Raw genomic sequence first — 26,064 nt, 5'->3', positions numbered from 1 at the left:
AGTTATGCAACACCTAATGCCCCTATGTGGAAAAAGTAATTGCCATCTTACACTCTTTAATTGGTTGTGCCACCTTTAGCTTCAATGACTGCAACCAAATGCTTCCTGTAGTTATTGATCAGTTCCTCACATCGCTGTGGATTAATTTTGTCCCACTCTTCCATGCAGAACTGCTTTAACTCAGCGACATTTGTGGGTTTTCGAGCATAAACTGCTCGTTTCAGGTACTGCCACAACATCTCAATCGGTTTTAGGTCTGGACTTTGACTAGGCCATTGCAAACTTTGAAATGTGATGCTTTTCAGCCATGCTGATGTAGACTTGGATCATGTTTTGGATCATTGTCTTGCTGCAGGTCCCAGCTGCGCTTCAGCTTTAGCTCATGTATGGCCTGACATTCTCCTGTAGAATTCTGATACAGAGCATAATTCATGGTTCCTTCAACGATAGCAAGTCGTCCAGGTCCTAAGGCTGTAAATATCCCTAAACCATCACACTACCACCACCATGCTAGGTCGTTGGTATGAGGTTCTTACTGTGGAATGCAGTGTTTGGTTTTCGCCAGAGATAACGGGACCCATGTCATCCAAAAAGTTGATTAAATAAATGACAGAAATCACATTTTTGTGTTATTCGTTCACTCACGTTTCCTTTATCTAATATTAGGTTTTTTGCTGAAGAGCTGATAACATTCAGTGTCAAAAATATGCAAAAAATAGAAAAAAACAGAAAGGGGGCAAATACTCTTTCAGGGCACTGTATCTGTAACAGAAGACCCGCAAGACAAATTCACTCCCGCATTTTCAAGCAACTATATAATTTACAATTTCTCTTTTCAATGTTTTCTAAAAAGAATGTGAAAGAAGAATAATAATAATAAGGATAATAATGAAGAATAAATCATCTTTACAGGTGTTTTATCATTTTTACCCACCAAAGCATTTACTTTGGTTTGTCGCCCGATCCACAAACACTTTGGAGGAGATGACATTACCGAAAGGCAGGAACATCTGCATCAGCTCGCCATCCCCAAACTCCTGAGGGAGGTGGTAGATGAACAGGTTACAGCCCTCCGGCCCTGCACACAGAGAGAGAGAGCAAGGATGGGATGGGGGAGAGAAAGGAGTGGGAGAGGAGAGGGGGAAAGAGAGGAGGGGAGAGAAAGGAAAGGAGAGACGGGGGTGGCATCAGGGAGAGAAAGGAGAGGGGTTGGGGCAGGGGAGAGAGAGGAAAGGGGTGGGATGGAAGAGGGGGATGGGGTGGGAGAGAGAGGGGGGTTATAGCAAAGGAGTGAGAGAGGTGGTATAAAGGGGGGAAGGCAAGGGAGATCGAAATGGAACAGAATATAAACATGTTTTTCGGACCAATCAACATGATGATGCAGCTAAACTGATACATAATATGATATCAGAAAGACTATGTAGAACAAGTTCTGGTCTCAGATGATGCCCCATAGGGGGCTCTGGTCAAAAGTAGTGCACTATAAAGGGAATAGGGTGCCATTTGGGATGCAAAATGATTCCCATATGTTTCATCTACACTCCACAGGGTGGAGCCAGAGTCCCAAGCCAGTGTCATCCAGCACACAGGTCAATGAGTTCTCCCTCCACATGGGCTGATTATAGCAAATCTACCGTTATGCATCTCTCTCACTTGCTTTCTCTGGCTTTCTTCCAGGACAAAAGAAAACACAGAACATTGGCTGTTTCCCAAAGTATCTACATGTTAAATCGCCGGTGCTGCTGGTGACAAAGAAAGACAAAGAAAGGAAGCTATTGAGGTGCACCCCTCATGTAACATTGAGGCAGACTGCATGGAAGTGCTATGAAAGGGACAGTTGATTTGCTAGTAGTGTATGAGCCTGGAGACAAGTAAAAAATACCAGCCACTTTAACACTTAGTTTGATCAGATTGGCATAGACCAGGGTTGGTGTGTGTGTGTGCCTCACCTTCTCTCTGCTGTTGTGGGATGATGGGAGGAGGCTGGGGAAAGGCCTGGCTGATCTGGCCATATGCAGCAGGATAGGCTGCTAAGACACACACATACACAAGCAGATCAGATAACACTCAAAGGCTGGAGAGCCGAGCGCACACACCTACACACCCACTCACACACACTCACGCCATGCACAGAAATATTTATACACACACACAAATGTATTTGATAAGACGCTAAGACTGTTTTTACACACACACCTACATATCAGATTATGCATACACACACCATGTGAGAGTGACATACCTGCATACTGCTGGACTCCTGTGTAAGCCTGCTGTAGGTGATCTGCTGCAGTGGGACTCTGAGCTGTCGAGTCGAAGAGAAGGAGAGAGAGAGTGAAAGGACAAGAAGAGTAGGAAAAAACAGTAAGGATGGGAAGAGGCAATGAAAAAGGAGGGAAAGAGACAGAGAGGGAGATATGAAGTGGTTAGAGAAGGAAATATGAAACGGTTAGAGAGGGAGATGAGGGAGATATGAAGCGGTTAGAGAGGGAGATATGAAATTGTTAGAGAGGGAGATATGTGAAACGGTTAGAGAGGGAGATATGAAGGAGTCACTGTGTGCTGTGTTTGAGCGTGAATGGCAATTTAACTTAATCTCTCCTGTCATTCACCATTTTCTCTCAAACAACTGGGCAAAAGGACACAGTCTGGGACTGGCTATATTTCCACACATACAGACACCAATTTGAACAGTTTTAATAACCAGATTGACCACTATAACACGCCAAGATTAATGTAGATCCACCCCCTTCGCACAAAAACTCCTGGCACTATAGGCATTCTTGTGTGGTGCACATTTTTGGACCAAAGCATGTTACAGACACACAGCGAATTGGAAATATTACACCTAAATAATAACCAACACCAATACCATGCCACTACACACACTCATCAGAACCACACTGTCACACACATGCATGTAAACACACCCACATTTCCACCATGAAGCACCACACATGCACATACTGACACACACACACACACACACACACACACACACAGGGGGGAGAAAGGCTTGAGGATGGGGTGAATGGGTACCTTCAGAGAGAGAAGAGAGGAAACAGCCACCCTGAACTCCAAAACAACTCCGCTGAGCCAAACTGTTTTTCTCAGAGTCCTCTCTAAAAACCACCTCCTGCAACACTGGAAAGAGATTGGAGAAAAAAGCATTTCCTCCACTATTCACAAAACCAAGGATGTTAACGCACATACTGGCTAACATTGGAACATGATGCAAGCGCATACTGTACATCAGAAACCTTTATAACCTTTTATAAACACCTTTCTTACCATTCATAACACAGCTGTTTGTTTCTTTGTCCTTTTGTAAGATGACTACAATAACCTGTTTTTCAAAACGGCCAGCCCTCCTGAAAAGAATCCAACATCATGCCCCTCTGAAAGGATGGTAAATGTTTGGGGCAAAATAGATCTGCTGCACAAGTTACCCTCAGTCACAGATTTGCACCACAGCCACATCATTACACGTGAGAACCGTGTAAAAACTTAAATTAAACGCAGTCTCAACAAACCACATGTCCCTTCTAATAGCCGGGCAATGGCACACATTTCAGGAAAATAAACAGCTGTTTCAAATAAACGGCGTGTCTAAATGAATTGTTTACATGATTTTATGTTTGATTTGTTACATTAAATATTTCAGTAATGACTCGAAAAAATTATGTCAATTATATATTTTTATCGCCAGTAAGAAACGTCTAACCATTGGCTGCTAACAGTTGAGAACTGCTAGCTAATAGTGATGTGCAGCTTGCGAACGATAAGCTATTTTTTAATAACTATTTTTACTGACTCAAGAGTCATGAATTGGTGACTCGTTAATTTTTGTTGTTCATTTGACCTGTGCTAGTGCTGGCCACAATGAGTCCTACAGCAGTATTAATACACACTTCTCAAGCTCAGCGACTCCAGAGACGTGCTCAGAGTCCAACCATGAACTATCTGTCATTTGAGCGCAGGAAAATAGATCATGAGCATAAATAAGAAAAATACACTTTTAGAACTGATAATTGATCACATGGTGGAAAAATGTACGCAATTAATAGATTTTTGAATGTTATGATGCACACAGCTTTTTAGAACCAAAACATACACAGCTTCTGCTCAACAAACTCGAGAACAAATCGTTTGCGGGGCTGCAGTTCGCAAACGGCATTCTGTTTATCACCCTCGTGACAGTCAAGCAAGGCATTCCGCCAAGAGTCGTTTGCAATCTAGTCTAGTTGCGGTCACAACTAGACCTCGTTTCAAATGTATCAAGAAATAATCTTATTTGTATGCCTAGCAATCAACAAATGTTAATTGTTTAAAGCACACGTTTACAAGTCTCAGTCACAAATGACAGCTTCTAATAAGCCCCCTATGTGGAAAGACAACATGTGAACAAGAGGCTTGTAGAATCATGACTCTTTCAAGTTTTCAGTTCATTGTTAGCAGGTAAGGGGTCCTGTCTGCTCTGGGAATTACTGACTCAAATGAACAAAATTTGTCAAAAGATTTGAGTGAAAAAAATAGACCCAACTTCACATCGGTACTAGCCTTCCCTGTAGCTCAGTTGGTAGAGCATGGTGTTTGCAACACCAGGGTTGTGGGTTCGATTCCCACGGGGGGGCCAGCACAGAACAAAAAAAAAAAGTATGAAATTGTATGAAATGTATACATTCACTTCTGTAAGTCGCTCTGGAAAGAGCGTCTGCTGAATGACTAAAATGTAAAGATGTAAATGTAAGCTAACTGGCAAGCACAAAAGCAGTTAACAACTTCGGTAGTACAGACCCCAGAAAATGCCCGATCGCCTTCTAGTGGCGAAAGTAAGTGTCACGTCCTGACCAGTAAAGGGGTCATTTGTCATTGTAGTATGGTCAGGGGGTGTTGTTTTTATGTGTTTTGGGGTTGGTTAATTTAGAGGGGATTTGTTCTAGTTTTCATTTTCTATGTTCGTTTTTTATGTGTGGCCGAGTATGGTTTCCAATCAGAGGCAGGTGTCTTTCGTTGTCTCTGATTGGAAGCCATACTTAGGCAGCCCTTTTCTCCTTTGGGTTTGTGGGTGGTTGTTTTCTGTATAGCCGTGTGCCTTACGGAACTGTTTGGTCGTTTGTTTATTTTGTTTGAGTGTTCACTCTAAATAAAGAAAGAAGATGAGCACTATACCCGCTGCGCCTTGGTCTGTCCCTTATGACACATATGACAGTAAGAGCTGACGAAAATGCACAATAAAAGAGGAGAATGATTATTCTGTCAAGGAAAAGTTTTTTTTATAGAGGCATGCTAAGATAAAATAAACTTGACACAGTGTGTAAATGATTACACATTAGTGCAGGAAATGAAGAGATTGCTTAAAATGCTGGAAGTGAATGCTGGAAATAAACAGTTAACTATGCAAATGAGCAAAAGCTGTGTGTATTAAGAAAATAGACACCTGGCTCAAATAGAAGTCTGTCTCCATTAAGCGCCTGTTGTGTTCAGTGATTTAAGCAAATAAAAGCCTGGGCTATTAATTGAAGTTTCACGGTAGTTACATCAGTCTTTGGGAATTCAATGATTCAGGTAAATGTGTAAAATTGGGTAATACGTAACATATATTATACATGGCTCTTGTTCTATCCATGTACTGCATGTAGGCCTACTGTATATGTCAATCATTGGTTGCACCTTGCATGCTTTGTGACGAGTCTGTGTTCTACTCTGCATGTGTTACGCCAGTGCACATTGTAGTGAATGTGTGAAGGGCAGCCCCCGAAGGGACTCTTCTTTTCCCTGAATGCAAGAATTTCTTCTGTGTTGTCTTAGGAATTCAACATTCTCTGTGTTGATCTTGCCAACCCCCATTGTCTCCTACATCTTGTAGGTCTGATGTCTGATTGAAGGTTAACTTTAGAGTAATACTATTGGTCAACAACTCAGATGTTGAATCCAAACAACTCAGATGCTTATTAAAGGGTCTTAGATTCATTGTTCTTTCTGTTATTTGTTCTTGACTAGCTGTGGAGCGATACCTACATCATCTGCTTCTCAGTGGTGAGACAATGGGGGTTGGCAAGATCAGCACAGAGAATGCTGAATTCCTAAGGCTACACAGAAGAAATTCTGCATACAGTGAAATGAAGAGTCACTTCGGGGGCTGCCCTACAGGTGTATCACAGCGAGTGTGTGTTATTTTGTCTTTAAATATCCTTCAGCAAGTATGTGTCCTCTGCAGTGTGTGTTGTGCTGAATGCTTGTGGTGGGTGGATGGGTGGTTTGAGATGGCTTACCAGGATAGGGGTGTATCCCGTTGGTGTACACAGCTTCGGCATTGGGCTGCCCATTGGCCTGATGGGGGGGCATCCCAGCGAAACCATTCACACTGATGGGCGAGGGGATACTAGTCACTGTGGGGGCGCCAATACCAGGGGGGGTACTGCCACCTGGCAGAGAGAAAGAAAGAAAGCGATGAGCAAGGGACATTGTCAGTTGTAAGGCCAGTTAACTGACAAAGTTTGGTCTGACAACTGACCACTGAGGGTGTTTTTTACTGACAACTAAGTCCCCCTCACACCGACAGCTGATAATATCTTAATATGATTGCCTTACAGGTGGAGAAGTTGAACCCTTGACCCCTGGCCTCACCTGATGTGGGGGTCATGTGCCCCCCTGGGAGGCCGTTGATGGTGGCCATGTGCTGCATCTGTGCAGCGGCAAAGGCTGCCATGGGGCTGAGGTAGCCTCCCTGCCCTACTGACGCCATCAACGCTGCCTGCTGCTGCTGCACCTGCATGGAGAGCCGGAGATAGGGAGATATTTGTATTTATTTTTTATTTAACCTTTATTTAACGAGGCAAGTCAGTCAAGAACAATTCTTATTTTCAATGACAGCCTAAACCGGCCAAACCCTAACCCAGATGACGCTGGGACAGTTGTGCGCCACCCCATGGGAACCAGGGTCTGTAGTGACGGCTCTAGCACTGAGATCCAGTGCCTTAGACCGCTGCGCCACTCAGGAGAGAGGGATGGAGAGTGTGCCTTTCTTATTCTGCACAATTTTTACATTTTTTATACTTCAGCTCATATTCTACTTTGTGTGTGTGAGTGTGTGCGTACTTGTGTGTGTGTGGAAATGACTGTATATATGAATGGACACAGCCATCGATCACATGACACCATTCGTTCCTATGTGAAACTCAGTAGCACATTGAAGCCAAATGGCGTCTCATGGAGACATAATATGCGCAGTTTGAGCTACTCCAGGAAGTGATGTTGCAGTGCTGCCCAATGTTCCCTCCAAAATATTTCACCACTGAGTAAATTTCAGGTCTCGTTTTCACAGCGCGCATTTACTGTGAACACTGAGGCTGTACACGCTTTAAGGTAAAGTTTTAACAGTGGCCAAGTAGGCTATGGTGGCTATTTGATCACAATGTATGCCCACCAAAAACAATGGAGAACATGCATCCCATAACATTTTAACATGGAAATAGCTCTTCTATCATTCAGCCTACAGTAGCAGCCAATGTGTGGTGTTCAATGTACATTCAATGAAACATTTGAAAAAAAACATGCAGGGCTTGACGTTAACCTGTTCATACAATTGTCCTTCAGGCAAGGAGGTGACTGAACATGTTGTTGTGTTGCTTGATGCAAAAAAACACTTTACAAAATTAAATGCATTATTATTCCCATTCCATTATAACAGAGAATCAGACAAATTATTCTACCCTTAGCGTATTCAAGCCTGTCTCAAAAAACCACACTGCCCCTTTAAGAAAAAAATGTACTCTTTACCTGACTCGCCTTTCAAAGATGTCTAGAAATGTACACGTTTTGTGCTCTTGTAGGAATCAATCACTCCCCTATCACTTACTACAAATGATCTATAACTGGGCTAATAACTCACTAACTAGCAAAGGATGTGAACAAATGTGCACATGGCTACATGCAGCTCTGACTTTGATCTCAAAACAAGCGCATCTACTCACGACCGCTCGTACTGTAAACACAGTCCAGTTCAAAGTAAATGGCACAGATCCATATACGGCAATGATCTATTTGCATATAGGCCTACTGCAGCTCTGATTGTTTATGCCACACCGGTCTGTGTAGAGTACGGGCAGAGTTGTGCGTGTCAATGCAATAGAATCCTACTCTGATGCTTTCTTCCTACAATGTTGCATTTAAAGTGACAAATGTTGAGTTGATTCGATCACAATTGACACAGTAAAGGGAAACGTTTATAGTGTTAACAGGGAAAAATCTAGAACAGTAGTCGCCAACAATCAAAATGCAAGCTGAGATCTACCGCTCAGATTTTTTTTAACCTGACTTAAAAAATGTAAGCCTATGCAACATTAACCAATTAAAAACAATACTGTAGCAATGAGGTTTGTCCAGTAAGCTATAGGCCCAATACATTATCACCACATATTGGCTTTACTTGAATTGCCCTGCTAATGCATTGTTGTTCAGGCCATTTGAGGTAGGCTATATGATCACACCAGTAATAGATCCATTGTTGTATTACATTTTACATTTTAGTCATTTAGCAGACACTCTTATCCAGAGCGACTTACAGTAGTGAATGCATACATTTCATACTTTATTTTTTCTTCTTTTTTTGTACTGACCCCCCGTGGGAATCAAACCCACAACCCTGGCGTTGCACACACCATGCTGGCGTTGCAAACACCATGCTCTACCAACTGAGCCACAGGGAAGACCTATGTATCACTTGTAAGGCACAGCAGAGTGAGCATACAGTTAAATCATTTTATAATTTTTTTACTGGACTGATGGTGCCTACATCTGATGGTCAGTCTCAGCGGAAGAAGACAGCAGTAGACTGAGGTGCCGCCTCTCAACATCCCTCCGCTCATCCCTCAGCTCTCATTGACACTGACCAAAAAGGGACACCGTCTCCCAGCTTATGGCGAAACTTGAGTCGCACTGCATTATTTCAGCCTCATACACAAATTCATGTTGTTACTCTCTGTTTGAAAAGAGAAAGTGAAATATTCCTCAATATTAAAAAGACCCAAGCTGCTAATAATAACAACGCAAACCTATAGATACACTTTCCTCCTCATTTATTACTCCTCTTTTATGCCTGCTCCGTTTCTGGAGACACGGTCACTGCAGCTACTTGATTTGCTCTCCCGCCAGGAAAGCAGAGTTTGTACCTTCAGACACATGAAGTGGTTAAAAAAGGCAACAGTTCACCTACCCGGTGCGCATGGCAGTTGAATTGGGTGCACCTACCACCAACAGGCCGAGACCAATAAAAAAAAAAATCATTGGGTTTTTACAGGAATTGTTTTTTATTATTAATTATTTTTTTTACCCCTTTTTCTCCCCAATTGTTAGTTACAGTCTTGTCCCATCGCTGCAAATCCCTTTACGGACTCGGGAGAGGCGAAGGTCGAGAGACATGCGTACTCTGAAATACGACCCTGCCAAGCCCCACTGCTCGCTTAACCCAGACACATTGGAGGAAACACTGTACATCTGGCATGTCAGGAGTCACTAGAGCACAATGACATACTGGCCGGCCAAACCCTCCCCTAACGACGCTGGGCCAATTGTGCGCCGCCTCATGGGTTTCCTGGGCGCAGCTGGCTGCGACACAGCCTGGGATTGAACCAGGATCTGTATTGACACAGCTAGCACTGTGATGTAGTTCTTTAGACCGCTGCGCCACTCGGGAGACCCCCTTTACAGAAATGCTTGGCAATATTGACCGGTTGCTGACCACTGCTCTAGAAAGTTGAGTGAGTGTGTTGAGTGTGGGCTGATATTTATTCTGTGTGGCTGTCCCGGGGAGCTGCACGGCAGTCTCGCGCTACTGTGCCTGCTCACGTGCGCAGCTTAGAGTGAACATTGGTTCTACCCCCACTCATTAAGTAACTCAAGTTGAAGGCCGACCGGGGTACTGCAGGTTGCCATTAGCAACAAAATTATCCTTATAACTTCTTCTGTATGCAATAAAAAAATGCTTGGTTCAAGGACATACATCTGGTGTATTAGATGCAATTATTGGTACCATGATTGTCTTCTAAACATTTTTTCATTTACACTAAAATTGACCACGAAGATTTCCATTTTTTCCATTCAGTATAATGGGGCATCCTGTTTTCTGTCAACTATGCCTGCAGTACTGTGGTCGGCCTTGAATATCTGTGGCTTCAATGAGAGGGGGCATTCATTCTCCCCTGGTGTGTCCTACCTGTGCATAGGCCCCGTAGGCCCCAAACTGCAGGGCCATGGGGTTGAAAATACCCATCTGACCAGCCATCTGCTGCATGCGCCGGATGGTGCGCTCCTTATCTGTGTCGGCAAACTTCACCACCAGACTTGAGGATGCACCCTGCCACACACACATACAGGTAAGTATGCACACACACACACACACACACACACACACACACACACACACACACACACACACACACACACACACACACACACACACACACACACACACACAGAGAGAGAGAGAGCAAAGGAGTACATATGTTAACACGTACACACACACAATACAAAGGACACACACTAGCTGATACACTCACCATATTGAATACTGAACTCACAGGCATGGTCTGGCTGCCGTGTAGTGCACTGATAGCTGCCTGCGCTTCAGCGTGAGAGGAGTACTTTACAAACGCACAACCTGAGAGAGAGAGAGAGAGAGAGAGAGAGAGACAGTCAGTCACTACCCACGGGGCACACACTGGTTGAATCAATGTTGTTTCCACGTCATTTCAATGAAATTACATTTTTAACCAACGTGGAATAGACGTTTAATACCCACATCATTCAAACCCGCTTTCATTAGAAGTTAATTGATGAAGCCTAACGATGATGCTTACACTTACAGTGTAACCCTTACTACCACTGAAGCATTACTATCGATTAAACCTAGTGATGAGTCTAGATGATCAAGCTCACAGCAAATATTCGGCATCCCCTATGCCATCGTTCCCATTCAACTCACTGAAGGAGCTCACTGATGAGGCTTACTGATGACTGTGAATGATCAAGCTTACAGTAATTATTGGGCTTAGTTGTGATGGAGCCTATTGATTAGTGTCAGCCCACTGATAATGAAGTGAAGCAATGAAGCGGCACTGAAGAAGCTAATGAGGTTTACTACTGAAGCCTGCCAATAAAGCGCACTGATGAAGAGTGTACGGTGAAGTTACCCCTAGACGCAGATCTTGGGTCAGTTTGGCATTTTTCCCACAAATGGTTCATGTTAGGATTGGGGGAGGGGAAGCTGATCCTAGTTCTGTACCTAGGGGAAACTTCACCCCGAGCCTGATGAAGAGGATGGTAAAGCTTTTAGGATCACTGTTAGCCAGACATAAGCTATTGCACATCTAAAGATAAATGCCGGAAAGGATTCAAGGATTCTAATTCAAGGTGTAAATTGTTCAAACTCAAATAAATACAAATAAATAGATAAATAAATAAATGTCTTTAATGATATGGCGTGAGGATGAACATAACAAAATGATGAGAAGCTGAAACCACAGACACTGACCTTTACTGTTTCCATCAGGACCTCTAAGGATGGTGCACTCTTCAATGCTGCCGAAGGACTCGAAGAGACATCGCACATCGTCTTCAGACTGCTGCTTGTTGAGCATGCCCACAAAGAGTTTTCTGTCTTCTGAAACAAAGAGGAACTGGTCATGAAAAGGTATGTGTGTGCGCGCGTGTGTGTGAGTGCCTGTGTGAGGTTTGTTTGAGTGTGTGTGGGTCTGTGAATGTGTTCAAGTGTGCAAGGATTTGTGTGTGTGTGTGTGTGTGTGTGTGTGTGTGTGTGTGTGTGTGTGTGTGTGTGTGTGGTGAGTGAGTGAGTGAGTGAGTGAGTGAGTGAGTGAGTGAGTGAGTGAGTGAGTGAGTGAGTGAGTGAGTGAGTGAGTGAGTGAGTGAGTGAGTGAGTGAGTGAGTGAGTGAGTGAGTGAGTGAGTGAGTGAGTGAGTGAGTGAGTGTGTGAGTGAGTGTGTGTAAAGGGGCTGCTCTCCCTGACAGGCTGTCCTTGCCGAGTCAACAAGACTAATCTCGGCTTTGGCCTTGCACAGGGGCGAATGTTAACAAGTGTGGCCCGGAGATCACCCCCCCCCCACACACACACACACACACACACACACACACACACAGAGTGGAGGGAAAAGTACTCCATTGTCATACTTGTGAAAGTCACTCAGTAAAATAATATCTGAGTAAAAGTTTAAAAGTATCTGGTTTTAAATGTATTTAAGTAGAGTGGTAGAAAAAGTACTCGATTGTCATGCTTAAGTAAAAGTTAAAAGTTAATGCAATACATCATATTCATTATATTAAATAAACCAGTCTTGTTTTTTTATGTACGGACAGCCAGGGGCACACACTAAGGCTCAGACATAATTTATAAACGCAGTATTTGTGTTTAGTGAGTCAGTCAGATCAGAGGCAGTAGAGATAACAATGCATTATATTGAGCAGGTTTACATTTATTCTCATGAATCTTGCACTGGCGGAAGAACTAAGCTATTTTTGTTAGATGGGCTAGCTGTAAAGTCAAAATTGGCTATGTTGTAAAAATCTGCTTTTTGGTCTTAATTTAAGGTTAGGGTTAGGCATATGGGTTTAACATTGTGGATAAGGTTAGGTTTAAGGTTAGGGTTAGGTTTAAAATCAGATTTTATGACTGAGGCTACAGGGTCGACGTTATGGGCTACTGTCACGCCCTGACCTGAGAGAGCCTTTCTTATGTCTCTATTTAGGTTTGGTCAGGGTGTGGTTTGGGTGGGCATTCTATGTCCTTTTTTCTATGCTTTGTATTTCTTTGTTTTGGCCTGGTATGGCTCTCAATCAGGGACAGCTGTACATCGTTGTCGCTGATTGGGAGTCATACTTAGGCAGCCTGTTTTCCTTTGGGGTTTGTGGGTAGTTATTTTCTGTTTTGTGAGTATACCTGACAGAACTGTTTGGCCGTCGTTTGTTTTTTCTTTGTGAAGTGCCTTTTCATCCAAAATAAAAGATGAACAAATTCCACACTGCACCTTGGTCCTCTTCTTCCAAAGACAGCCGTTACAGCTACCGTACGTCCTTGCCCGTCAGAAGAAAATATTGAAATATTGATCATTTATTTGACCGAGACCTGCCAGACAGACATACGTATCAATTTCAGATAAAGCCTCTGAGTGAGCAAAACATTATGTGTATGTGTATACCATGTATCTGATTCTGTCTGGACAAAAATACTATGGCATGTTATACTATTTCTGTCCAGACGGCATCAGATACATGGGTTACATTTAGCAAGACAGAGGGGTGCTGTTTTGCTCGCTCGGATGCTTTCTCCAGTGAGATTGTTCAAGCAGAGAGGAAGAGGCAAAGGGAGAGGGCCCACTCTCGCCAAAATCAGTCCATGATAAGCCCAATGTATTTCGATGGATATAATATGCAGACCTAAGCTTGTTGCGTGCCTTCCCACTTTTGGGACAACGACTCCCATTGTTAGGGTGGAGACATGAGCGTCTCAACATTACCGTAAATTCCGGACTATAAGCCGCAACTTTTTTCCCACGCTTTGAACCTCGCGGTTTAAACAATGACGCGGCTAATATATGGATTTTTCCCGCTTTCAATTTTTTTTTCTCCAAAAAAACACATTCTGTGACGTGCTCAGTTTTTTGGCGGCATGAAGCTTTCATTAGACCAATGAAATTGCCGAACGGGTTAAGGTCAAACAGTGACGAGAGCGACAATGAAAACGATCCAATATCGGAAGAAGCAATTCTGAGGCTATTCAACTCCGACACCGAAGGAGATGACTTCAGTGGTTTCAGTGCACAGGAGGAGGAAGATAGTGACCAATGACTTTCTTGGTAGGCTACTGTTTACTGCAAATTTTTTATTTTTTTGTTACAAGCCGTGTTTCGTTAAAGCCTATTTATTTTTGTTACAAGCCGTGTTTCGTTAAAGCCTATTTATTTTTGTTACAAGCCATGTTTCATTAAACCCTGTGTAAAGTTAATTTGTTTCAATGTACCGGTAGGCACCTGCGGCTTATAGACATGTGCGGCTTATTTATGTTCAAAATAATATATATTTTTTAATTCAGTGGGTGCGGCTTATATTCAGGTGCGCTCAATAGTCCGGAAATTACGGTATATACACAGGGGCAGAGCCAGAGGGGTGTCCGGGGTGGCACTGGACACCCCTGACATCTGATTGGAAACCCTGGGTGACCCCCAAAATTTAATTCGCTACTGGCAGTTTGATGCTGATTGACATCTCATTTAACCTCTTGTTGAAAGAAGAATTTATTTTGACGTTTTCAAATCGAAGAGGAGGAAGAGAGAACATTAACTTTGGTTGCGAGATACAGGAGAATAACTTACCCCAATTTAGCCTAACATTATGTTTACATCTGTGCTAGTAACACATGCATATACAGTGCAGTGTCGTAAGTTACAGTATGCAAATGTTTAGCTAATGTGGAGTAACTAGTAGGCTACATCTGTCAGTGTTCAGCAAGTTAACATTCAGCAATTTGAAATCCATTAACTCAGTTAGATTTTCGTACTTGAACTCAAAACTAACAATTGTTATTATCAATCTGTTAACGTTACTCAAAATATTACCACAATTTGCAGATAGCCTGTTTCTATCGTAAAGGTGTAAGAAATTATAGCTAGCTAAGTTACTTACTGCAGAGTAGGGCTAGCCATGATCTAACTTGTAACTGAGGCTGGTAGTTCATTTTAAGGTACAGTTATGATAATGGGGATTTGTAATTAAGATTGAGATTGGACTAAAATGTGGGTAATTGGATGCCTAGATGTAACCATAGACCGTCTTATTTTTGCATAGGGTCAATTAAACATGAAAAGAAAGGGAGATATATCAGACTTCTTTATAACTTCTTAAGTTTGGAGTTATTTCTGTGGGGTTTTTGTGTTTCGGTGCATCCGGGGTCTGCACCTTTTGGGGGGGGGTACTGTCACGTCCTGACCAGTAAAAGGGGTTGTTTGTTATTGTAGTTTGGTCAGGGCGTGGCAGGGGGTGTTTGTTTAGTGTGTTTCGGGGTTTATGTTCTATGTTTACTATTTCTATGTGGTTTTCTAGTTTTTCTATGTCTATGTTAGTTTGGTCAATGACCTCCAATCAGAGGCAGCTGTTTGTTGTTATCTCTGATTGGAGGCCATATTTAAGTGTGTTTGTTTTCACTTGTGTTCGTGGGTGGTTGTTTCCGGTTTAGTCTGTACACCTTACTGGACTGTTATAGTCGTTATTTTGTTTAAGTGTGTTATCTTCAATAAAGCGAAGATGAGCAATATACCCGCTGCATATTGGTCCGATGATTTCTCCTCTTCAGACGACGAAGAATATGACAGAATGCATGTGGCAATGCTAAGTACACAAGCCACCAAATACAGAACGAAGTTCTTGAGGTCTTAGCTGAGATGGTGCAAAGTGAAATAATAAGAAATAAGTAAAAGAAAGTGAAGTTTTTAGTGTAATTGCAGATGAAACCAAAGATTTAAAGAAAAAAATAACACGTCTTTAGATGTGAGGTACTATTACAACGGGGCCATCCACGAAAGCTTTTTACACTTTCAGTCAGCTGAAAGCTTAGATGCAGCAGGCCTCACAAAAATGATAATTGATTGCCTTGAAAAACATGGTCTGGACTACAGAAATAATCTTGTGGGGCATGAGTGGAAAGCATTCTGGTGTGTCTGCACGGATTTAAAACAGTGAAAGTTTTGCATTTTATGTGCACTGTAATGCACATTGTTTGAAATTGGTTCTTTTCGATGCTGTAAAATCAGTGCCTGTGGCAGTTAACTTTTTTGCTCTCCTGCAGAAGCTGCATAACTTTGTACGTTCATCTCAAGTGGCTTGCAGTTTAGAAAGAGCTGTATCCACAGCAGCAGCCCAGGGAAATACAGAGACTTACGGATATAAGGTGGGCATGCAGATACATGCACGCCGTAATCTGAGGTACAGGCTTCCAGCAGTTCTGAGAGTGCACAGGATATCACACTTGAAAATAGTGGTGATAGATCAGTGGAGGCAAGGGGCCTTCTTTCTCAGATAGATTTACATTTCAAAGGGCTTTTGGTTAACTTTTGTAAAGTGCTTGGTGATGCCAAATGTCTTTCTGACATGCTCCAATCAAGCTCTCTTGATCTAGCAGGGGCTGTGGATCTAGTAGGTGCCCTTACAGACACATTGCAGTCCTACAGAAGTGAGGGTTACTTTGGAGAACTATGGAAAGAGGTTGAAGAGATTGCAGAGCACTGCAAAATAAGTATACAAACATTGTGTAAAAGACAGCCTAAAACAAGCTTAAGATTTCACGACTCATTGATAATGAGCACTGTAGGACAGAAAAATAGTGACCAAAGTGATGGTGAGAGCTTCCAAAGAGCTATCTTTTATCAGATGCTTGACAGTCTCACAGCTGAGCTGCAGAGGCATTTTTCAAAGAAGAATTGCGAGATAATGCAAGGGGTCCAGTCTCTCAACCCTCTCAACATTCTTGAATGAGGAGCCTCTTTTTGCCTTTGCTCAGACCTTTGAGTCAGATTTAGAGGACCTCAATGAGGTTCATCAAACCAAGCGGCTTCTTGATAGGAGAGAGAAAAGTGGAAGGGACAGACCGTCTACTCTCCTTGCGCGCTGTTCGGATGCTGGCTTCCCTTCCCCTTAAGTGAAATTATGTTTTGCCAAAATTATATGACATTACTCCTGTCTAAATAAAATCATTAAAAATCCTACACCAGAGAGCATGACTTAGTCACAGAGGATCATTAGCTTCTTTAAAAGAATAGCTGAAGATTGTTTCAAGTCACAGGTGCATAGGCCTATGACTATTTTATTGGGAAGCCTGCAATTTGGGCAGTCTGCATGGCAATAGGCCTTGCGACTGTCATTGAAAAGCGTCTAAAATATGTGTGAAGATAATGTATCTTGAGTATAATTTCAAATGTTGAAACAAGAAGAAGGGGAGGGGGGTGTGGCAAAGATAAGCATCTCTCCAGAATGCTCTCAGCTGTCTCCCGAAAATTATTGCGCATTCATTGTGTGAATTGTTTGGCCATTGATTGTTTCTTTTTTATTAATTCCCCATTACATATGTCACCAGTAGGCCTAGTAAATATACCATTAATGCATGTATTAATTACAGTAAAACATTGCTTGCAGAGTTCACAACCGGCTACACTTGTGAGAAACAAGCGTTGAATTATTTCATAGCCATCATTAGTGAGTTTTGTCAATTTGTTAATTGTCTTTTGTTGGACTGATCCATGTGAGCAATGAGCATGGTTTATCTGTTCTGATAACTTTAATAAGGGAGAGCGCACCTGAGCACCCTTTGGAGTCCTAGGCTGTGCGCAAATGTAGAAGTGCCCATTTGGGATGTCTGATTTCTGATTGTCTTAACTCACCACGTCCACCAATAATAAGCTGAGCTTTGCAGTAATACAACAAAGTCTGTTTTTCGAAACATCATTGCGAATAATAATAGTTCCTCACAGTCTTTGGGAAATCTTTCCAACACTTTCCCAGCCTCGATAATCACCAGGCCTCCACAGTTGGAGGGGCATGTGATTTCTTTAGGCGGGCACATTCTTTTCCCAGGGACCTACTATAATTGTTTTAATGGATGTTATAGTAAAGACCATAGGTCTGCTCGTGAGTTTGAAGTTTGGGGAAGCTTACAATTTATCCTAGCATTTCTACCGATCTGCGTGCCAGTTATGATTATTTTTATATGATCATTTTCATTTCATTTCACTAATAAAGTTTTTGTTTCTCAAAATCATTGTCAAGTGGTTAATCATAAAAAGCGGAATTTAAAAGATACAATTCAACTAATGCTAGTGCACCACTCTCTGCCATATGGACACATTGATACACCGTGATCCAATGGCAACCAAAGAAATTAGCGCATATAACTTACATTGTCAATGAAGTAAAATACATGGGCCTAACGCCTACAAATAAAAACAGTAGAAAATATCATGATGAAAATTCATGAATTTCTCTACTCCACTTGTCTGCCCCCCTTTCTATCTGTCTTGACTTGAGCTATCCCTAGTGAAGTGCAACATTATAAGCTACCAAATCAATTGGATCCTCACCAAAGCTGTCGCTAGCTAACTTGCAACATTGTATCAACTAGCCTATTCCGGGCCCTCAGTTCACAAACTCAACTGATTCATTCTGAAATAGCACATATGGAATCATGTAGTAACCAAAAAAGTGTTAAACAAATATATATATTTTATTATATTTGATATTCTTCAAAGTAGACACCCTTTGCCTTGATGACAGCTTTGCACACTCTTGGCATTCTCTCAACCAGCGTCATGAGGTAGTCACCAGGAATGCATTTCAATTAACTGGTGTGCCTTATTAACCTGTTATGGCTAGGGGGCAGTATTTTCACAGCCGGATAAAAAACGTACCCGATTTAATCTGATTATTACTCCTGTCCAGAAACTAGAATATCCATATAATTATTAGCTTTGGATAGAAAACACTCCAAAGTTTCTAAAACTGTTTGAATGGTGTCTGTGAGTATAACAGAACTCATTTGGCAGGCAAAAACCTGAGAAGATTCCATACAGGAAGTGGCCTGTCTGACAATTTCTTGCCCTTCTTGATTATCTCTATCCATTACAGGGGATCTCTGCTGTTACGTGACACTTCCTACGGCTCCCATGGGCTCTCAGAAGGCATCAAAAAGCTGAATCGTGGCTTTGCAGGCTCTGGCTGAAAAAAAGTAGCGCGTTTGGATAGTGGATGGTTACAGTACTGTGAGACTCAGGCGCGTGCCCGAGTCGACCCCATGCTTTGTTTTCTTTCGTCTGTTTACCTAAACCAAGATTCCCGGTCGGAATATTATCGCTTTTTTTACGAGAAAAATGGCATAAAAATTGATTTTAAACAGCGGTTGACATGCTTCGAAGTACGGTAATGGAATATTTAGAAATCTTTTGTCACGAAATGCGCCATGCTCATGACCCTTATTTACACTTCGGATAGTGTCTTGAACGCACGAACAAAACGCCACTATTTGAACATAACTATGGATTATTTTGAACCAAACCAACATTTGTTATTGAAGTAGCAGTCCTGGGAGTGCATTCTGATGAAGAACACCAAAGGTAATCAAACTTTTATAATAGTAAATCGGAGTTTGGTCAGGGCTAAACTTGGTGGCTGTCTAAATAGCTAGCCGTGATGGCTGGGCTATCTACTCAGAATATTGCAAAATGTGCTTTCACCGAAAAGCTATTTTAAAATCGGACACCTCGATTGCACAAAGGAGTTCTGTATCTATAATTCTTAAAATAATTGTTGTGTTTTTTGTGAACGTTTATCGTGAGTAATTTAGTAAATTCACCGGAGGTTTGCGGGGGGTATGCTAGTTCTGATCGTCACATGCTAATGTAAAAAGCTGGTTTTTGATATAAATATGAACTTGATTGAACAAAACATGCATGTATTGTATAACATAATGTCCTAGGGTTGTCATCTGATGAAGATCATCAAAGGTTAGTGCTGCATTTAGCTGTGGTTTTGTTTTTCGTGACATTATATGCTAGCTTGAAAAAAGGGTGTCTGATTATTTCTGGCTGGGTACTCTGCTGACATAATCTAATGTTTTGCTTTCGCTGTAAAGCCTTTTTGAAATCGGACAGTGTGGTTAGATAAAGGAGAGTCTTGTCTTTAAAATGCTGTGAAATAGTCATATGTTTGAAAAATGGAAGTTTTTGTATTTTTGAGGAATTTGTAATTCGCGCCACGCCTATCATTGGATATTGGAACAGGTGTTCCGCTAGCGGAATGTCTAGATGTAAGAGGTTAAAAGTTAATTTGTGGAATTTCTTTCCTTCTTAATGTGTTTGAGACAATCAGTTGTGTTGTGACAAGGTTGGGGTGGTGTACAGAAGATAGCCATATTTGGTAAAAGACCAAGTCCATATTATGGCAAGAACAGCTCAAATACGCAAAGAGAAATGACAGTCCATCATTATTTAAGACATGAAGGTCAGTCAATCTGGAAAATGTCAAGAACTTTCAAAGTTTCTTCAAGTGCAGTCGCAAAAACCATCAAGCACTATGATGAAACTGGTTCTCATGAGGACCGCCAAAAGAAAGGAAGACCCAGAGTTACCTCTGCTGCAGAGGATAAGTTCATTAGAGTTACCAGCCTCAGAAATTGCAGCCCAAATAAATGCTTCACAGAGTTCAAGTAACAGACACATCTCAACATCAACTGTTCAGAGGAGACTGCGTGAATCAGGCCTTCATGGTCAAATTGCTGCAAAGAAACCACACCAATAAGAATAGACTTGCTTGGGCCAAGAAACACAAGCTTGGACATTAGACTGATGGAAATCTGTCCTTTGGTCTGATGAATCCAAATTTGAGATTTTTGGTTCCAACCGCCGTCCCTTTGTCAGACGCAGAGTAGGTGAACGGATAATCTCCGCATTTGTGGTTCCCACCATGAAGCATGTAGGAGGAGGTGTGATGGTGTGGGGGTGCTTTGCTGGTGACATTGTCAGTGATTTATTGAGAATTCAAGGCACACTTAACCAGCATGGCTACCACAGCATTCTCCAGCGATATGCCATCCCATCTGGTGTTCGCTTAGTGGGACTATCATTTGTTTTTCAAGAGGACAGTGACCCAAACACACCACCAGGCTGTGTAAAGGCTATTTGACCAAGAAGGAGAGTGATGGAGTGCTGCATCAGATGACCTGGCCTCCACAATCACCCGACCTTAACCCAATTGAGATGGTTTCGGATGAGTTGGACCGCAGAGGGAAGGAAAAGCAGCCAACAAGTGCTCAGCATATGTGGGAACTCCAAGACTGTTCGAAAAGCATTCCAGGTGAAGCTGATTGAGAGAATGCCAAGTGTGTGCAAAACTGTCATCAAGGCAAAGGATGGCTCTTTGATGAATCTCAAATATAAAATATATTTTGATTTGTTTAACACTTTTTTGGTAACTACATGATTCCATATGTGTTATTTCATTATGTAATGTCTTAACTATTATTCTACAATGTAGAAAATTGTAAAAATAAAGAAAAACCCATGAATGAGTAGGTGTGTCCAAACTTTTGACTGGTACTATCGGTTGGCAAATTCACACACGTAGGTAGTGAATTTGACCATATTGCTGTCCTGTCTGATCCTTCGAAATGTAAGAAGTAGTTTTGGTTCAGGGAAAATTAATGGGAGTAAAAAGTACATATTTTCTTTAGGAATGTAGTGGCGTAAAAGTTGCACACACACACACACACACACAAACTAATTGAAGGCCGAAGCCTTCACAGTTCTCATGGGATGGCACCATTAAGTCTCACATCTTTCTTCGAGAAACAACTTGTAACACAACAAACAAAAATATTCAGCTGGAGATTAAATCAATAGGAACCAATAAATGTTTCACTCCCTGGGGTGTGAATGTTTGAAGTGATGCACCATGGACAGACCAAGTATATAGGACCATAAACAGGTTGTCGACCAGAGTATGTCCATCAAACCAAATTTATGATGAGAGTTTCACTTAGGGCCAGTTTTCCTGACACAGATGAACCCTACTCCTGGATTAAAAACCACTCTCAATGGGGAATCTCCATTTAAAGAATGTATTTGTCCAGGACTAGACTTAATCTGTGCTCAGGAAACCGGTCACTAATGTAACAACACCATTTTAAATAAGGGCTTCATTCACTACATTGGCCTAAACTGAGAGGCCTGTGTTCCCAGGTCTGAATCAGTTCCTGGTTAGTGGGGAAGAATGAAAACCAGCAGTGGCGCAAGGCCTGGATTTGAGAATGAGGCACTAAGAGAAACAGGGGGGGGTCAGTTCCTGGTTAGTGGGGAAGAAGGAATCAGTTCCTGGTTAGAGGGGAAGAATGAAAACTAGCAGTGGAGCAAGGCCTGGATTTGAGAATGAGGCACTAAGAGAAACGGGGATGGGTAGAGGTAGAGGAAAGGGAGGTGGAGATGTAGAGGAAGAGCGAGGGAGAGAGGTGGGAAACAGGAGGGATGGAGAGAGGTAAAGGAAGAGAGAGGGAGAGAAGTAAGAATCCTTCTCCAGCTCATCCACTGATTGTTTCTCTCTTGTCTCCCCAGCTCCATCAATCACAGTTAGAGGATCAGAATAAACAGGGAGGAAGTCATGCAATCCCTCAGTAACTCTCACTCTCTCTCTCTCTCGCTCTCCTCATTTGCTCTACCTCTTTATCTCTCTTTCTAAAAATGGTTCCCTCACACTCTCTATTTTTCTCTCTCTTCTCCCACTCTCCTCTCCTCCGCCATTCTCTACTTTTCTCTCTCTCATACAACAATGTTTATTCATGTTATGTTGCAGGCAGAAATATGTTAGTGTGAAACAAAAAGAAAATCAAAAATTCTCACTGCACTGGAAGAATGCTATCTTGAACTGGTTAATCAGTGGCCCATGTGTGTGTGTACTGTATGTGTTTGTGTGTGAGTCCTTTGAAGAAAATGAAAGTTACTGAGATTTGTTTAATGAGTGACTTTTAAAAGGCCATAGTTGACTGACCTCTTCACTCTCTCTAGCTGATGCTATTCAAAACTCTCAAACTTGTGTATGCTTAATTCACAACTAAATATGTTATGCATGAAAAAAAAGAATAAGAGAAACATCTAAAGAGGGGAGGAGCTATAGGAGGAGGACAGGCTCATTGTAATGTCTGAAACGGAATAGAGTCAAGCATGTGGTTTACATATGTTTAATGTGTTTGATACTGTTCCTTTTATTCCATTCCAGCCATTACAATGAGTCCATCCCCCTGTAGCTCCTCCCACCAGCCTCCTCTGATTTGTGTGAGTGTGTGCTTGTCTGGGCCAGAGAGGGGTAATGGTGCCACTGATGTGGGACGGTCGGCAGCTATGTTTAAAGAAGTGGAGCACTACCTCCTCGACTCTCGCTGTCCGCAGGCTTCACCTGGATAGGCCTGTTCATCTGGAGAGGGAGAGAAATTGAGAATAGAGAGGGTAGGAGGGAAAGAGAAAGAAAGAAAGTAAGGAAGAGAAGACAGAGAAGAGAGAGAGAGAGATGTTAGGATTGCTTACCTAACATCAAGATATAGCTGCACACCATTTCCTAAATGTCATTGACAGCGTTGGCAAATAAGTAACAATACTTGTAAATATGTTTTGAGATGTAATTGTGTAGGTTGGGAGAGAAGGACAACCTTTGAGATTTGATAGTACAGGTTCAGGAATTTAGAGAGAGGGATGAAGAAGGATGGAAAGAGAAAGGGAGAGGTTGTGTGCAAGCTCTGTTCAAGTACATTGCAGTTCACCCGGGCCTCATTACAGATATATACATTTGAATTGGTCTGACTAGGTCTAACTTTCTGCCTGCCTGCTTGCTTGTCTCTCTTTCTCTCTGTCTGTCCGTCCAGCTATCTGTTTAACTAATCTAGACACCCAGCTCTCATATAAGGCCTTGTCACCCTTTTCCATTCCTCTTTCCATTCCCCCTACACTCCTCCTTTACACTCCTCATTTCATTCCTCCTTTACACTCCTCATTTCATTCCTCCTTTACACTCCTCATTTCATTCCTCCTTTAAACTCCTCCTTTACACTCCTCATTTCATTCCTACTTTACACTCCTCATTTCATTCCTCCTTTACACTCCTCCTTTACACACATGATTTTATTCCTCCTTTACACTCCTCCTTTGCACTTCTAATTTCAATCCTCCTTTATACTCCTTTACACTCCTCATTTCATTCCTCCTTTACACTCCTCATTTCATTCCTCCTTTACACACATTATTTTATTCCTCCTTTACACTCCTCATTTGCACTTCTAATTTCATTCCTCCTTTACACTCTTACTTTTCACCCCTCATTTCCTTTCTCCTTTACAGTCCTCCTTCCATTCCTCCACTGCCTGTCTGTCAATTCTGGCTGCTTTCCCACTGGTCTCCGGCTCAGTAATACATGAAAGCCACAAAATGCTCGCTGCCAATCAATTTTTAATAATGCCAATCGCCACACTGCCAGGAGGGAAGGGGAGAGAGAGGGGGAGGGAAGGGGGAGTAATAGAGAGAGGGGAGAGGGGAGGGAGAGGGAGACTGGGGAGAGGGGGGGTGAGGGAGGGAGAGGGAAGCAGAGAAGGGGGGAGTGAGAGTAAGAAGGAGAGGGAGACTGGGGAGAGCTGGAACGATGTGCCACATAGGGGAAAGAGGGAGCGAAGTGTGTGTGTGTGTGTGTGTGTGTGTGTGTGTGTGTGTGTGTGTGTGTGTGTGTGTGTGTGTGTGTGTGTGTGTGTGTGTGTGCATGCGTGTGTGTTATCAGGTAGTGTATGAAAGGATGTATGCTTCATGGTTCTGCAATTCTCCCACTTTGTTGCATTTACAATGTACAGACTAACCAAAACAAAAACACTGTTGAATGCTACACCTTAATGAATGAAATCCGTGGTTAGTGGACTAGGCAGCACTCTGGATGAGATGGAGCTCAATAAAGCCATGTTTTGCTCTAAAGTAAACAACCAGTAAACTACTAGAGGCTGACAATATTAGGGGAACAATTTGGTATATTACTGTCTTTTTACCATCTCTTCCTCAGTGTAAAAAGTCCAGGTCTGCTAAATCTCTCAATGCACTATAACACTCCTTCTTTTAAGGCCCAGTCACCCTTTCTCCCTCCTTCCCTCCCTTTTCATTCATCACCAGTAAATGTTTTTAATGTGTTTTGATGCATTATTTATATCACCCTGGCTGCTGATATTGAGAGAGAGGGAGGGAGAGAGAGAGGAGTGAAAGAGAGAGGGAGGTGTGGAGAGAGGGCTATGGGGAAAGAGTGGTAGAGAGACTGAAAGAGAGCGAGAACGAGAGAGAGCAAAGAGAGAGAAAAAGGGCTGGAAAGAGTGACAGAGAAATAAGTGGGACTAACAGAAGTCACAGCTAGATGGTAGCATTGAGCAACATTATGCATCACTCACAACAGCCTACAACTCTCTACCTCCCCATTCTCCATTATACACTTCCCTGAGAGAAAATACCATCTCCACCTCAAATTCACACAAAGGAGCACCATTAAACGCACCCACATTCACATGCATGTACAAACATACACTCAGGCACTCATACACATTTGCACGTCCACCCACGGTGTCTTAGTGAGAAACAGACTTCTTACTGTTTTCTTGTGAGTTGAGAATTCTATGCTTCACTCACACACACCTAGTCTCTCTCTCTCTCTCTCTCTCTCTCTCTCTCTCACCAACAAAAGCACCTTGCCTGGGAACATGCTCCTCCTCCTGCTACACACACAGAGCTCAGCCCATTGTTGCTCCAGTGCTGAAAGTCCAGTCCTGCAACAGCACAGCTCTGTTAGTTTGGCCTTGCAGAACACATGATGTACAATCAGTCTGCTGGTGTTGAGCGCACACACACACTTCTCTCCCTCTTTCCCCTATGTGGCACATCATTCCAGCTCTCCCCAGTCTCCCTCTCCTTCTTGCTCTCACTCCTCTCACACAAACACACACACGTCACGGTTCATGCCGTTCAAGATGAGGGAGGACGATTTATTTTTCATGAGCATGGCCTTATTTCTATTACAGCATATTGGATGACTGTCAGTCATATTCCATTCACCCAGTTCAATGTAACATCGATAGGTTAAGGCTACTACATGATACTCAAATTTGCCCTATATAATACCCATCATGAGGTTGCTACAACCTAGACAAGAAATGAAAGTTTATAACATAGGCGCACAGGTTGAAAGACAAATAGGAGTAATCAAGGTGACAGACAGTGACACATTCAATACCGCCTTGCACACTCTTGCCTGCATCTAGCTGATCTCGGGTGTAAACATTATTCCAAAACAAAAGTTTCAATTGGATAAATTCAGGGTGGTCCCTCCTTGATTCGTTCCATTTGCTCCCGTTTAAGAAATGTTTTGCAACAGAATCGGCGGAATGAATACATCCGTGATCACCGCACACACACAGCCACATACTGTGTCATTACTTTGCTTGTTGTATAA

At 42.4% G+C, this 26,064-nt stretch overlaps 1 protein-coding gene across 9 annotated transcripts in view; it reads right to left on the bottom strand.

The window, feature by feature from the left end:
• LOC106583566 (CUGBP Elav-like family member 4) overlaps positions 1-26,064 on the bottom strand; it is a 128,523-nt gene that overhangs the window by 4,795 nt on the left and 97,664 nt on the right. Inside the window, exons 3-12 of one of the 9 annotated variants that reach the window (XM_045705391.1) lie at positions 22,965-23,013; positions 11,534-11,662; positions 10,560-10,660; positions 10,217-10,357; positions 6,631-6,772; positions 6,276-6,428; positions 3,040-3,144; positions 2,243-2,305; positions 1,950-2,030; positions 935-1,078 (exon numbers count right to left, since the gene is read on the bottom strand). In XM_045705391.1, coding sequence (XP_045561347.1) covers positions 935-1,078; positions 1,950-2,030; positions 2,243-2,305; positions 3,040-3,144; positions 6,276-6,428; positions 6,631-6,772; positions 10,217-10,357; positions 10,560-10,660; positions 11,534-11,662; positions 22,965-23,013 — 1,108 coding nt within the window. The remainder of the gene's footprint in view (positions 1-934; positions 1,079-1,949; positions 2,031-2,242; positions 2,306-3,039; positions 3,145-6,275; positions 6,429-6,630; positions 6,773-10,216; positions 10,358-10,559; positions 10,661-11,533; positions 11,663-22,964; positions 23,014-26,064) is intronic. The other 8 variants (XM_014167906.2, XM_014167901.2, XM_014167903.2 and 5 more) reach the window with 8 other exon arrangements.

Source organism: Salmo salar, chromosome ssa22 (assembly GCF_905237065.1).
Source record: "Salmo salar chromosome ssa22, Ssal_v3.1, whole genome shotgun sequence".
Lineage (NCBI taxonomy): Eukaryota > Metazoa > Chordata > Actinopteri > Salmoniformes > Salmonidae > Salmo > Salmo salar.
Note: the sequence above shows the minus strand (reverse complement) of the source record. Positions and strands in the feature narration are given on the sequence as shown.